Raw genomic sequence first — 15,823 nt, forward strand, 5'->3', positions numbered from 1 at the left:
TGAAGGCTAGCCTGGTCTACAAAGTGAGCCCAGGACAGCCCAGGCTACACAGAGAAATCCTGTCTCAAAGAAAAGAAACAAAACAAAACAAAACAAAAAAACAAAGCAAAACAAGCTGAGTTGTGGTAGCTTTTTTTTTTTTTTAAAGAAAACTCCCCCTGCACATTCTAAGGCTGTGAAACACAGCCCTTATTTTTTTTAATTTTAAAGATGTATTTACTTATTATGTATATAATGTTCTGCCTACATGTATGCCTACCCACCAGAAGAGGGCACCAGATCTCATTACAGATGGTTGTGAGCCACCATGTGCTTGCTGGGAATTGAACTCAGGACCTCTGAAAGAGCAGGCAGTGCTCATAACCTCTGAGCCATCTCTCTAGCCCTCGTGGCGGCTTCTTAACAGTCACAGAATAAGTCAGAAACAAAACAGTGATAACTTTCTTGAGGCTGGCGGAGGGGTTTTATTTTCTGACTCAAGGATGTTCAAAGTGTTTGTCACAAAGTCCTTCAAATGCAAGAATTTAATCCATAGTTTTCTTCCTTTTTGTTTTTTGTTTTGTTTTGTTTTTTGGGTTTTGAAGACAGAGTTTCTCTGTGGAGCTCTGGCTGTCCTAGATTTGCTCACAGCAATCTGCCTGCCTCTGTCTCAGAAGTGCTGGGATTAAAGGCATGCACGACAGTGTCCAGCCATAAAGATTTCTACAGTCACTTGGTTATTCTCCTAAGACATTATAACCCAGTGTGATTTACAATAGAATAGAGAGGTCAGGCTCTTGAGTGAGGAAAGCCAATGAACTGCTGAATGGATCAGATGTAACATGAAAGGCCCTGCTAGAATGTTACCAGGCAGTGGTGGCTCACACCTTTAATTTCAGCACTCAGGAGGCAGAGGCAGAAGCATCTCTGAGTTCAAGGCCAGCCTGGTCCACAGAGCAAGTTCCAGGACAGCCAGGACTACACAGAGAAACTCTGTCTCGAAAAACCAAAACACAAAACAAAAAAAAAAAACCCAAACAAAACAAAACAAAAATCCTTCAAATAAATATTTTAAATGGTGCCAACCAAAGCACCAATGAGGAAAGCAGATACCTGCAGAGGTCCAGAGGTTGCCTAAAGCCACATGGGAGCTCCTCAGGACCCCAGAGCCACCAAGGACTCCTCAGGGTCAGTCATCTGAACAGGCTCAGAAGCCAGTTTAATCCTCAGAACTTCTGCAAAGCCATCGCCAAACCAGCACGTGATGTGCGCGACGTCTACAGTGAAGAAGAAAAGGCGGTCCTGACAGAGCTTCCGTCGGTACACAGACCGAGGATCTGCTGCCAGCACAGCCTCAATGGCACACTTGGCTTCCTCTGTGGACTGAAAGTACTTGAATGGCATCCGACCCGCATCTGCAATGAGAAAGACACAGCCTGTACTTACAACCACGCAGGTTAAACTTCGAAGCAGTGCGTTTCAGCATGAAATGTGATCGCCTCAAAAAGTCACATGAAAGGAACAGCATCTGGAAACCTATTCATTTCAGAGACTGTCACCTTCATGAAGTATTGTCATTAGAGTTACTCTGTGCACCTCCAAATTTCTTCTGTTACCGAACAAAACACTAGCGGTGTATTTTTAACAGGAATCCAAAACAGGAGAGGAAAACTTTCATTTTCTGTCCACCAAATACCATTCTATAGACTTTCTATGGTCAGTCTATAACTTAACTCTTGTCAGTTTCCCAATGGAGGAGCTGTGGTTAAGGAAACAAGTGGCATTCCCGGTGTTCTCAAAGCTGCTCACTACCCACCCCAAACACCTTCAGTGCCAGCACGTGTGAGGCAGAGCACAAAGAGCAAAGGAGGAAGGGCAGAAAACTAGGTGTCCAAACTCCACTGCCAGAGGCAATGCCACGTTCCTCACAGATGGAGAGCCTAAGACAAACTTCAAAAAATCCATTATTAGAAGCTCAGCAACTCAGAGAGGGCCAGCCACTGTGCCACACAATCTTGGATTTCAGGTAAACAGAGGCTTGCCCTTCCAAGTGGCAAAGCCTCCCTTGTGTGTGCATTCTTTAACGTATTTCAGTTTTTAAAATATAGTATATATGGGGGCTGGAGAGATGGCGTAGCAGTTAAGAGCATTTACCTTGCCGAAGACCCTGATTCAGTTCTTAGCACCCACATGGTGACTCACAACTCGAAACTCCAGTTCCAGGGGATCTAAACCTTAAACCTTCTTCTGTCCTTCTTGGGCACCAAACACACACAGTGCATATACACCCATGCAGGCAAAACTCTCATATACATAAAGTAAAATAGGTAAATCATACACACACACACACACACACACACATATATAATTTCCATTTATATTTTTTAAGGGACTGATGAGATGGCTCAGTGCTGCCAAGCCTGACAACCTGAGTTCAATACCCAGTGGTAGAAGGAAAAGTATTGACTCCTGCAAGTTGTGCTCTGAAATCCACACAGGCACTATGGTGTGCACATGTGCAAAACACACACACACACACACACACATAAATAAATAAATGTTCTGAGCTATTTTTGGTTTGAGAAAGGGCCTCTCTATGTAGTCCTGGCTTGCTTGGAACTTGCTATGTAGATCAGGCTAACCTCGATTTCTCAGAGATGCAGCTGACTCCCCAGTGCTAGGATAATAGGCGTGTGCCAACATGCCTGGCCAAATGGTTTTTAAACAGCATATCGTGTGTTGTATGGATGTAGCAGCTGTCAATAAAAATCTGATTGGCCAATTGCAAGGGCAGAAAGAGGAGGTGGGGGTAGAGGGTGGGGAGGTGGGGCGTGGGGGAAGGCACAGAACTTCCTGGTAAGGAGAAAGAAACTCAGGGAAGAGGAAAGAGGAAGGTCTTTTTTGCCAGGAGACAGGGAAGAAGACAAATGCGTTCATGGCCTGGGAGGATCGCTGGCCACATGGCTGGCTGAGGCAAGGCGTATGGGTTAACTTAGATGAGCTAGCTGAGAGTCTGCCCAGCTAAGGCCTAAGCTTTGAATTTTTTAAAAGGTCTTGGAATGTTTATTCTTATGGTTTAAAGGCCATCCTGGGGCTTAGGTCTGTCTTCAGCAGGCATTCAACAGCATATAAAACCCCATGTGGCCTCATGCCCTTGCTGTACCTCTGGGACTCTCCACACGACCTCTCAGGAGCCAAACAACCTTCTTCGTGGGGCTGTGCACTGGCGCTCTTGAGGCTGACCTTGGTCATGCCGGCTCACTCCGTCATCTCCTTGTTGTCTGCTCTCATGTGTCTCTTCAGCAAGGCCTCCTTTGGCCATCTATTTCCAAATGCAAGTCGCTAACCCTGCCCTTCTCTTTGCTCTGTCCTATGCTACTGTCCTTTGCACAGCAGTGTGCTCACTTCCTATGCCTTGGGCTTTCTAGAACGCAAACGCCACGGAGGCAGGGTTTTCTGATCCCTTGCTTCTCTCGAAGCCTGTGCTTCTTCATATGGCCATGCTGGTTCTTTACTGAAAAGTAAGACAGGAACGGCTCTCAACGCTTTGGATATCTGTCATCTCCTTGGAAACCAGCTACTGCTTGCTAGCATCCTCATCTTCACCTCTGAACAGCCAGCAGCTTCCTTCACTCTCCATCTGCTAGGGATTGGGGACACCAAACAACACATGCTAAGAACCATGTGTTAGACAGCCTGTGGTCTTTCTCTGGCAGGAAGTGCATATGATGTGGGGGAAAGCATCATGACAGGAGGGTCTTCACTCCTTGTGAAATCTTGGGGTCCCTGACAGAATAAAACAGATACCTCGACCAGATAGGAAAGGAAGTAAGAAATAGAGTGTATCCAGCCATAAGCTCAAAAACAAAAAAAGAACAGAGAAAGGCAAGCAGAGCTGGAAAGACGGCTCAACGGTTAAGAGCACTTGCTGCTCTATAAAGGACTTGAATTGGTTTTTAGTACCCATCTTGGGCTGCTTACAAATGCCTGTGACTCCAGCTCCAGGAGAGCTGAAGCCCTCCCCTGACCTGCACCAGACCTACATGACACATACCTCCAAGACAGATACATATGCATACACACCATTAAAATAATAAAATAACTATTAAGTAAATGAAGGGTAAGTGCTGCAAGGCACAGGCGACTACTGAGGCCACAGCCACTCCCCACAGGTGCCTTCTGGGCACCTAGATTAAGCACCAACTAAACACTCAATCAGAAAGTGCCATCTGAGCTGGGTGTGGTGGTACACACCTTTAACCCCAGCACTCAGGAGGCAGAGGCAGGCGGATCTCATGAGTTCAAGGCCAGCCTGATTTACAAAAAGCTGAGTCCAGAGCAGCCAGGGATGTTACACAGAGAAACCTTGTCTCAAAAAAAAGAAAGAAAGAAAGAAAAAGAAAATAGAAGAAGGAGGAGGAAGAGGAGGTGCCTTGTGATGGTGCACCCAGTTTATAATCCTGCTCCTTAAAAACCGGGTCATACTGACAAATATATAAGTGCTTTCAGCAGTATCTATCCTGGCTCATTATTTGATTGGGTCTGTGGCTAACACACACAGGTCCTATGCACAATAAGAAACAAACTAAACCAAACCAAAAGAACATGAGCTCCTCTCTCACTCAGACCTAGGAGGCCCAGGGTACTCAAGCTCACCTCCTGAACTGAGCTTCCTCAGGTCCATCTCTGAGTGAGGAGTAAACCGGACTTGTAAAGGGGCCACAGGGGCCTCCTTCACCCAGCTGGGGACGACACTGCAGGGCGCCCTGCCAGCTGTCCTGGCACGGCAGGAAGCAGCCCACTGTTTTTCTGCACGGCTCCCCAGCAAGACACCTTCCACACTCCTTGGCCCATCTGTGCCTTCTTCCAGAAAGCTCTTCAGATCCTGTGAGCCAAGCTGCTCATCAACCATACCAATGCTGTCACCCCTGCTTGGTTCCAGTGCCAAATCCACTGTTTCGTCTCTGTCCTCTGGCAAAGTGTGCTGGGTTCCCGTGCTTTCTTTGGACTTCTGGGAGTCTTGTTCTGAGGTTCTGCTTTCAAGGCATCTTGGTTTCTCCTCAGCATTATGGCAGGACTGTGCTTTGCCCGAGAGCACCCACTGCTCACAGCTGTCAGTGGTGCCATCAGACTGGCACGCAGCTCTTGGCTTCTGGTGGTTATTCTGCACGGCAAAGTCCTCCAGAGGCTCCGAGTTCCGCGGCGAGTCATAGTCAGCGATATAGGGCTTTATGTCTAGCACAGGAGTGCCATGTATCATGTCAATTCCAGACAGGTATACAGCTCCACCTGAGTGGGACAAAGATCCTCTTATGTGTTTACAGTGGACGATGGTACAGGCAAATGGAGGATGGGCCTAGCGGGTAAGTCTCTCTCAAATACCTGCTTGCACCTCATTGAGCCCTCTTACACTGTTCTGCCTGGAAACCCACATCTTCACCTGCCAACTCCTACTCCTCCAGGCTCTCACAGAACACGTCCTTTACAAACCTTCCTGGCTCTTCTGGATCCCACAGAGGCACAGGTACAAACCTGCACTAAAGCCTTTTCATACGGAATAGCAATGGCTTACTTCTGCGCCTCTGTGCCTTGACAGTGAGTGTCAGGCCCAGGAACACATGTCGGGGTTCACTCATCTTTGCATCACTCCCAGGCATATGCCAGTCCTCAGTGTGTCACCAGGACCAATGTGTATCTCCACTGTGGCAAGCAGACTTCAGGAGGCCTGACAATGCACCCCAAGTTGGTGCTCATGTCCTGTATAACCCCTTTTCTAAATTCAACTAACGTCTAAGCCATAGAATATGGCAAAAGAGCCAGGCATGGTGGTGCACGCCTTTAATCCCAGCACTCGGGAAGTAGAGGCAGATGGATTACTGTGAGTTCAAGGCTAGCCTGTCACAAAGCAAGGCTAGGACAGCCAAGGCTACACAGAGAAACCTTGTCTCGAAAAACCAAAAAAAAAACAAAAACAAAAACAAAAAACGAATATGGCAAAAGAGCTGTTACCAGGGGCTGGAAAGATGGCTCAGAAGTTAAGAGCACTGACTGCTCTTCCAGAGGTCCTGAGTTCAATTCCCAGTAACCATATGGTGACTCACAATCATCTATAATGTGATCTGATGCCCTCTTTCTGCCCTGCAGGTGTGCACTCAGGCAGAGCACTGTATACAAAATAATAAATAAATCTTTAAAAAAAAAAAAGAGCTCTGTTAGCCACTGATGATGATTTCCACATAGAACACCTTGCTAACCTCAGACAGCCCAATGAACTCTCCCTGGAGCCTGATGAAGCACACAGGCATGCTGGGAAAGCCCAAGTGGCAAGCAGCCATAAGATGCCCTAGAAATGTGGGCAGCCTTAGGATTTGACGGTGCCTTAGCCTACACCAGCATAAAGCTGGGGCTCTCAATCCTACACCTATGAGGAAATAAATTCTGTGACAAACAGCCTCCCTGCAGAGGACCAGCAAAGACGAGACCATCTTGCTGATCCCTGTAAAATAGCAATGTTAATGTTATAAACACGTCATCAAGGTCTAAACCGATATACTCTGGACCATTTTGTTACTCAGAACTAGAAATATGTCCATGAAGACTCAAAAAAGTTAGCAGGGCCCAAGACCCTGTAACTGAATACTAAGCCTCTGGCTGTCCCACGTGGCTAGCTATTGTCCATAGCCTACTACTGCTTGCAGAGCCTCCTCTCCAGACTCCCAGAAACTGACTGGTAAGAACCAACACCCAGCATGTGCTCACATTGACTCTGACTCCATGAAGAAGAACAGGATTGTAAGATCCTGATGTCTGAAACATGCTGTGTGCAAGCCTGGAGCTTTGGAAAGGTGACACTGGACTATCTAAATTGTGGGATACACAGGAGAGCCCAAGAGTTCATGGGAAATTCCTACACTGTTCATGACTCCGCACTGTTATTTGTCCCTATGCACGAACATTATTTATTATGCTTTCCTCTTATCAACTGACCTTCTGAAACAGGAGGGACTGGCTCATGACCTTTTCTGATAGGTATAAAAAGAAGCACTCCTGGGGGCTGGCGAGATGGCTCAGTGGTTAAGAGCACTGAACTGCTCTTCCGGAGGTCCTGAGTTCAATTCCCACCAACCACATGTTGGCTCAAATACCATCTATAATGTGATCTGATGCCCTCTTCTGGCCTGCAGGTGTAATGCAGATAGGGCATACATAATGCATATAAATAAGTAAATATTTTCAAAAAGAAGCACTCCTGTCTCCACCTCTACATTATTCATGATTGATAGTGTTGGCTCATTCACTTTTCTGATTTCACCTCCCTCAACAGAAGGCTAACTTCTGTTTGAGCAGGGATTTTTACCTGAGTTAATCACCAATGTATCCCTACTGCTTACAAGGCCTGGCACAAAGTCAATGATTTAAAAAAGGTGCAGTGTGGTGGTATGAATGAGAATGAGGTCCAAAGGCTTGTGTACTTAAATACTTAGTCTACCAAGAGGAGACTTGATACCCTATGAGCATATACAGGGGGATGAGGTCCCCCTCAGGCACAGTCATAGGGGAGGGGAGTAGGGGGAAATGGGAGGGAGGGAGGAATGGGAGGATACAAGGGATGGGATAACCATTGAGATGTAATAAGAATAAATTAATAAAATATATTAAAATAAATAAATAAATAAATGCTTAGTCTCCAGTTGGCTGGAAAAGATTTGCATGTGCCTTGTGAGAAGGGTGTCACCGCAGGTGGACTTTGAAATTTCACAGTTATCTCTCTCTGCCTCATGCATTCAGATCAAGAAGTAAGCTCTCAGCACTGCTCTAGCACCGTGCCTGCCTGCTGCAACGTTCCCCAGCATGACAGTCACAGACTGAAATCTTCTGAAACTGTCAGCCTTGAATAAGCACTTTCTTTTATAAGTTGCCTTGGGCGTCGTGTCTTACACAGCAATAGAAAAGTAACGACGACATGCAGTTTGCATGAATGATCAGAAAATGTTCTAGTGTTGTCCAATTTGGTAAGCCATCTTTTTTGTTTGTTTGTTTTGTTTTTTGAGACAGGGTTTCTTCTGGGTAGCCTTGGTTGTCCTGGACTCCCTTTGTAGACCAGGCTAACCTTGAACCCACTGTGATCCGCCTGTCTCTACCTCCCAAGTGCTGGGATTAAAGGCTGTGCCACCTCGTCCGGCCTTTAGTAAGCCATCTTAAAAAATAAGCAATTGAAATTGCTGAGAAACCTACCAAACACACGGGGCATGATTCAGCAGAGTTCAGGTCCCAAAAAGAATGAAATAGCCTCTTGTCTATTTAGCCCAGTGTCCTAAAGAGCACTGAAAACCTGTCATATAAGATCCTCAACAACAGCTGGGGGGGAGGGGGTAGCGCACACCTTTAATCCCAGCACTTGCGGGGCAGAAGCAGATGCATCTCTGAGTTCAAGACCAGCTTGGTCTACAAAGTGAGTTCCAGGACAGCCAGAGAGAAAACCTGTCTCAACCCCACCCCACCCCCAAAAAAAGATCCTCAGCAAGAAAATCTATGTAGAGTAGAGCGGCAGGCCACCTGCTCCTGCCCACTTCAGGAGCAGGCTTCAAGACGCTGCCTGGAATGGCTCTCTCCCTACCCACACGCTGTCGTCTTCCACCCTCCAACAAACACTTAGTCTGTTATTCAAGAGCGAGAAGCTCCCTGAGCTGGGGTGGAACTCAGCTGGTAGAGTGCTTGCTACTGCACTGGGTTCAGTCCCCAGCTCCATGTAAGTTGGGTGTTGTGACGCACTCTTGTAATCACAGCACTCAGAGGGTAGAGGCAAGAGATCACAAGCTCACGGTCATCTTCAGCTCTGTATGGATTTCAAGGTCAACTTGGATTCTTGAGACCCTGCAACAACAACAACTACAACAACAACAACCACCACCAGCAGCTCTCTGAGAACGTCTGACTAGGTTATAACAGGAGCACAGCTAAACGCAATCCCGTTTTCTACTGTGGCACTTCCTCAGTCTGACAGATGCTAGAGCCTGTAATGCACTTCATCCCCAACACACAGCACAGCTGACGGCCTGCACCACAGCCCAAATGTCTCTTTCCTTCAGGCTGCAAAGAAGAAATGACACCCTTCTTCTCCTGCTTTCCAGAAACACATGAACAAGTGGGCACTGTGCATTGCAACAGAAAATAGCCAGTAAAATTTAACCATCTTGTATTTCTTAACATCCCATCTTTAAAATCTTATTACTAATCTAATGATTACAAAACCTATGAGCTTTTGAAAATAGCACTGACTTTTCTATAGCGGAATGATAAAAACAAGCTCTGAGCATCTTCCAAGAGCTTGTTTTGTAGTGTTTCCAATGGTGACACCCTTTCGATCATCACATATTCCTAAGTGGCTGAGGGCTCTCAAAATTAACACCACCAGTGTTGATATGAACAGCATCTAGCAGTATATGCTAAGGTGACTTTATAAGACTCTCAGGAGTAAGACAAGAGTCAACATAGAAGTCAGCAAGCTACCTCCCACCTTTCACAGCGTGGCCAGCGCCAGTAAAGCTTACCTTCCACCTTCTCCAGGGTGGCCAGCGTCAATCCTATTGCATTAGGGCGATGTGGGCTCCTTGTGGAGAACACTCCAGTCTTTGCCCCGTTCAGCCTAGGGGGCTGCACTTTTGCCTTGTAGTTCAAATGGCCATTTTTGTGAAAAACAAACAAAATCCTATTGAAAATAAATCACACACTGGTTTAAGAATTATTTTAGTATAATGAGAGAAGGGAAGGTAATCTCGGGCTAATTAACAGAAAGGATAGTTTTTATTGTGTATCAGTCATAAGCAAATAATCCCTGCCTCCTCCCTGTAGGAAAAGCATCATCTCCACATCCTGTGAACCCAACACAATCACTGGCACACAGCAGGAACTTCCCAGACTTTTCACACAGCCAAGTGAACACTACTTCTAAGTGCCTGCTGTGTGCCATGCGTGCTGTGTGCCATGCGTGCTGTGTGCCATATGTGCTGTGTGCCATATGTGCTGTGTGCCATGCGTGCTGTGTGCTATATGTGCTGTGTGCCATATGTGCTGTGTGCCATGGGTGCTGTGTGCCATGGGTGCTGTGTGCCATGGGTGCTGTGTGCCATGCGTGCTGTGTGCCATGCGTGCTGTGTGCCATGTGTGCTGTGTGCCATGTAGTATGCTAGACATTGGCATAGTCACTAGGCTTTCATGCTTATTTCATACCTTAACAATTCTAGGAAGTATAATTTAGCCCTCATTGTGAGTGAAGAAATCTAAGTTCAGAAAAGTCCAATTAATGAGGCCTTTCTAAACAGAATATGAAAACCAGAAACCATGAGGGAAAATAGTAACAGGTTTGAATTCATTGAATCATTACATTCAGGTCTATGAGATATTTGCTATACACAATGTAAGTCATCCTTACATAAATCACCAAGTAAGGAACTCAACTTAAGGGACTCAAAGCTAGCCCAGTGTGGTGGTGCACACCTTTAATCCCAGCACTCGGGAGGCAGAGGCAGGCGGATCTCATGAGTTCGAAGCCAGCCTGGTCTACAAAGAGAGTCCAGGACAGCAAGGGCTACACAAAGAAACCTTGTCTCAAAAAAAAGGGACTCAAAGCAAAGAACAAGAATGTGCAACTTCTGGTGGCGCACACCTTTAATCCCAGCACTCGGGAGGCAGAGGCAGGAAGATCACTCTGAGTTCAAGGCCAGCCTGGTTTACAAAGCAAGTCCAGAACAGCCAAGGCAACACAAGAGAAACTCTGATGCAAAAAAACAAAAGAAAGAAAAAAAAAAAAGAATGTGCAACTTCTACAGGAACTATAAAACAGCTACCATGAACCTCAGTAACTAAGAGGATAAACTAAAAACTAAAAAACTGTATATCTCTGTTGGACAAGGTAAACATAGATAGAAACAGAATTCCTAATGAGAGCAAAAAGTATCCAAAATTGTAAGGCTTTTTGTCTTTAAGGGCCTACAAAGGGGCCCACAAGCTTCTTCTGTAAAAGTTCAGATGGTAAATATTTTAGGATTTGAGGCTAACCAGTCTCTGTTTCAACTATTCTAATACTGGAGCAGAATTTTACAGTGGTAACCACACACAATGCATAAATCAGCAGGCACACCATAGGCAACATAATAGCTTCAGACCATGCTATACAGCGGGCACAGCTGTGACCCCATAAATGTACAAAAGTCAGCAAGGACCACATTTGATCCACAGGCTGACTCCTTTTTGGCTGACTTTTTATTTTATTTTATGTGTATCAGTCCTCTATCTGCAAACCAGAAGAGGACATCAGATTTTAGCGTAGATGGTTGCAAGCCACCATGTGGTTGCTGGGAATTGAACTCAAGACCTCTGGAAGAGCAGACAGACAGTGCTCTTAGCCAGAGCCATCTCTCCAGCCCCCTCTGGCTGACTCTTGCTCTAGAGCCCAGCATAATGACCCACAGGCAGAATCAAGGAGGTCTATGGTTTCAGCTCAACAGAAAATAGCCATCATAATTAGAACAAGCAGTAATTAAAACACGTTGCTTCAATGAATCCCAGGTTCCTAGCAATGACCAAATATGCAAACAATCAAATGCACAAACTGAATATGGGAGTCCATGCATAATCATACGGAGAAGGGTGGTATAGATTGCAGACTCCACAGCTTCCTTCAACTGGCGTACTTTCTCAGAATCCAAGCTACCACTTCTAACTAGAAAGCAACTTACCAAACATGGGAAAACTGTTCTAGGCCCATCAAGGCATGTTCAGGATTATTGAAGATGGTCTTTCTGATCTTCAAACGGGCTCTGGAGTGGCTACAAACGGATGGCTGCCTTGGAGTACCAATCTTGGCGGAGAAACACGATTCCAAATAGCCTATTGGCTCAGTTAGAAGATTCCCTGTGGAAGAAACCTGGGTAAAAATCACTACTCAAAAGGTCAAAGATGTAAGAAAATGTATTTTCCTCTTGTGTTGATTTCATAGTTCTAAAATCTATTTTGTCTTTTTTTTTTTTTTTCCCCAGAGCTGAGGACCAAACCCAGGGCCTTGCACTTGCTAGGCAAGCGCTCTACCACTGAGCTAAATCCCCAAACCCCATAGTTCTAAGATCTAGGTACAACACAACTATTGAAAACATGTTTGAACCCTGTCTCGAAAAACCAAAAAAAAAAAAAAAAAAAGAAAGAAAACATGTTTGGAGCTAGAGAGATGGCTCAGAGGTTAAGAGCCTGACTGCTCTTCAAGAGGACCAGGGTTCAATTCCCAGCACCCACATGGCAAGTCGTAACTGTCTATAACTTCTGTTCCAAGGGATCTGACACTCTCACACAGACACACATGCAGTCAAAACACCAATGTATATAACATAAAAAAACAAAACTAACAAAAAAAATGTTTAACCAGCCAGCTCAGCGTGGCACACCTTTAATCCCAGCACTTGGGAGGCAGAGGCAGGGGTATCACTGTGATGTGGAGGCCAGCCTGGTCTACAAAGTGAGTCCAAGACAGCCAGGGCTATTACACAGAGAAACCCTGTTTTGAAAAAAAAAACAGAAACAAAAAGAAAAGAAAAGAAAAACAAAATCATGTTTAAACACTAGAGTCCTGCTATGTAGTTCCGGCCAGCCCAAACTCATAACCCTGGAGCATCAGCCATATCCCTTAGCTGCTAGGATCACAGTTGGGCACCACCTCAATTCTTACTTGTAGTTTTATAAATACATAAATTTTATAATAATATGCTATATTTATTGCTGCTGTTGGTTTTTCAAGACATGGTTTCTCTGTGTAGTCCTGGCTGTCCTGGACTCCTTTGGTAGACCAGGCTGGCCTTGAACTCACAGAGATCCACCTGCCTCTGCCTCTCGAGGGCTGGGGTTAAAGGTGTGAGCCACCACAGCCAGGCTTATTTGTTCTCTGAAGAGACAGTTTAGATCTCCAGTTTGCTGCATTTGCATCAGATCTATCTTATTATATCTTATTAGCACAACCAGTAAGACCAGGGACTGTTATCTCACAGGATTTTTTTTTACTTAATAAAAACTCTTATTACTGCTGGGTGGTGGTGACGCAGGCCTTTAAGCCCAGCAAGGAGGAGGCAGAGGCAGGCAGACCTCTGAGTTTGAGGCAGACCTGGTATATGTAAGTCCAGGACAGCCAGAGCCGTTACACAGAGAAATCTGAAGGGATAGGGGGGGTGAGGGGCATACTCAAGACACTCTATTACTTATACATAGAGAAAATTACATACTGTATTTAAGTTAAAGCATAATATACCACCAGCCACACCAAAGACCACAGTGTCACTAACTATTTGAATCTCGGTAGGCTGCTTCCAGGAGCTGCGTTCTGAGCAGCTTTCAGAATATCTTATCATGTGTACTTTCGAGCCTAAACAATATTTCATTTACTTTGAATTCTATAAAAGCAGACACCACACTGTAAATGACCTTCCTCGGCTGACTTTCTCTGTCCATCTATATTGTGTGTGCTTCTGACAACTTTCAAGTTTTTCCCAAGAGTACTTACAATTACTGCTGTATTATTTTTGTTTGAGCTTTCTGTTGTTTTTAAAGCCTCATCCATACTTTTGTGAAAAAGGATTAAAGACATAGAAACTGGGGCCAAATGACATCATAAGCCACAGACATCCCTGTAACTCCCTAAAGAAGACCACACTACACACGTGGCCGACTCAGCTACTGAACAGAGCCCAGGCCACACCCGGTGTACCAAAAATGCCATACGTCACTCCCGCTGAACTTGGCGTGTCACGTGGTCACAGCAACACGTGACCCTCGCTTTGGCGGCCAGGACAAGAACCCACGTCAGGCAGGTCTTTCTTCTCGGCAGGGAAGCTGGCTGCCTAACCGAGGCCGCTAAGGGCGCGGCGCCGCCTGTTTCGTATAAATTACCTGTCTCCAGGGCCGGCTGAGCACAACCGCACCGAGCCGCAGTGGCACCCGGACCCTGCTTCTCCAAGCCGCGCATGGTTACAGGCCGCCGAGTCGTCCACGCGCCCTGCGCAGCTTCCCGCTTCCGCTTCCACTTCCGCCCTTTAGGGTCTGGCGTCTGCGCAGTAGTCGCTTGGGGCCGAGTCTTGGATAACGCGCTCAATGGCGGCCCAGCTGCCGCGTGGAGGCTAGGCGCTCAGACGCTATACGGCCCACCTTTCACCCATTGTGTACCCGTGGCGCTCTCGGGACCTCCTGCAGCGTGACCCCCGAAGGTGGGACACGTGGATAAAGATGTACGTGCAAAGATACCTTTCATTTTAAGCGGCCTCCATGACCAAAGAATAACCCTGACATGATTTAAAGGGAAAGGATCACATAGAAAAAACAAACAAACAAAAAACTGGGGTTTGGGGCCTTTTTTATTTATGTGTGCGCGGGAGCATGTGGAAGTCAGGTGACAACATGCAGGAGCCGGGTCTCTCCTTTCACCGCGTGGCTCTGAGGATCAAATTCAGGTCGTGAGTGTTAGCGGGTTCCTTTACCCTCTGAGGCATCTATCGTCCCAGGAACTGGAGGTTAAATGTTTATAATTCTGCTTGGGCGCGAACAGACGGGTTATATTTATCACTCTGCTCCGCTTTTGCAGTAATAAGTATTTGTCGGAAAAGGCCAAGTAAATCAAGAGTGGTGCATGTTACAACCAAGCTAGGGCTAGGAGTTAATGGGAACGTTTCTTGAGCTCCAAGCCACCGGAGCCGAGATGAGCAAAGAGCCAGACACATACGCTGGGAAGTTAGGGACTAGCAAGAATGTCATTTTAATCTCATGCAGTGTCCAATTGTCCCTCCCTGCACCAATTCCGCCTCTTTAACTACTTGTAGGATTGTTTTACCTAAATATGATTGGAGAATTTCAGGATCTTGTTAGTTTAGAAAGGACGGGGAAGGAGGAGCGAGGCATAGGGGGGACGGACCACTTCACGTTACCTGTAATACACAATGTTAAAAACATGCAAGTGCACAGATGAGAGATTTAGCCGTAAAAAAACTGTTTCTAAGTGGTCATTGTCACTGACTAGCAAGCCACTCGTAGGAAATAAAACAGTATTTTGAGAGAAAATTGTGGATTTTTAAAAAGTTAAAACTGATATTGTGTTCCCCTATCAGAGTTTTGTACATGAAATTTGCAAAAGGACCCCCCCTTCTTTTTTTTTTTTATTTAAGGAGATAACTACTGTTCTTGTCTAGCTGGAGAAACAAGTTTGAGTACCATTGGGCAGGAGCTACACGCTGTAAAAATGGGCTGAATAAGCTGCAATTGCCACTAGTCGGCGCTGTTAATGCAAGAGCCGAAACCGAAAAGTAAAAAGTGTCCTCCAGAAAGACAAGCTAGTCACCAACTGTGCCAACTACTGAAACTCAGAAGAGTAGACTTGGAGTCACTAGACCAAGGAATCTGTCTTTAAAAATAGCCTAAGGGGAGCTGGAGCAATGGCTCAGCAGTTCAAAGCACCAGCAGCAGCTTTTCCAGAGGATCCAGGTTTGATTCTCAGCACCCATGTGGCCTGCACACACACACACACACAAACACACACACTTTTAGAAGCTGGACTTGGTAGCTCATACCTTTAGTCCTAGCACTGGGGAACCTGAGGCAGACTGGTCTCTGTGAGTTGAAGGCCAGACATACACACACATTCTGATGTAGCTCAGGCATGCCCAGACCCCTTCCTGCCACAAAAAGAGGGCAGCATAAAGTGGAGCTAAGGTGGATTATTGGAGATTCTAATTCATTACCTCAAAGTTCGAAACCAACAAGAAAAGAATTTGCCACGTGTGGTAGTGCACATGCCTTTAATCCCAGAGGCAGAGGC

The 15,823-nt window shown here is 45.9% G+C and overlaps 1 protein-coding gene across 1 annotated transcript; it reads right to left on the reverse strand.

Annotated features, from left to right (window-relative positions):
* Positions 1-436: 436 nt before the first annotated feature.
* On the reverse strand, positions 437-14,904 carry TRMO (tRNA methyltransferase O). The gene is made up of 5 exons (XM_084784569.1): positions 13,909-14,904; positions 11,718-11,892; positions 9,531-9,688; positions 4,636-5,268; positions 437-1,394 (listed from the first exon to the last, which is right to left on the reverse strand). The coding sequence occupies exons 1-5, from the start codon at positions 13,982-13,984 to the stop codon at positions 1,135-1,137; spliced, it is 1,302 nt and encodes a 433-aa protein (XP_084640695.1). The 5' UTR covers positions 13,985-14,904; the 3' UTR covers positions 437-1,134.
* Between the last annotated feature and the right edge of the window lie 919 nt (positions 14,905-15,823).

The sequence above is a fragment of the Acomys minous genome (assembly GCF_964271855.1).
Source record: "Acomys minous genome assembly, chromosome: 1".
In the NCBI taxonomy this organism is placed as follows: domain Eukaryota; kingdom Metazoa; phylum Chordata; class Mammalia; order Rodentia; family Muridae; genus Acomys; species Acomys minous.

Bases quoted from the DNA above. Each gene is read 5' to 3' on its own strand.
- TRMO (XM_084784569.1), bottom strand. From the start codon at position 13,984: ATGCGCGGCTTGGAGAAGCAGGGTCCGGGTGCCACTGCGGCTCGGTGC. The intron at 11,893-13,908 runs GTAATTTATACG...TTTCTTCCACAG, and splicing joins TCAGCCGGCCCTGGAGACAG to GGAATCTTCTAACTGAGCCA. The intron at 5,269-9,530 runs GTAAGCTTTACT...TGTCCCACTCAG, and splicing joins CACCCTGGAGAAGGTGGAAG to GTGGAGCTGTATACCTGTCT.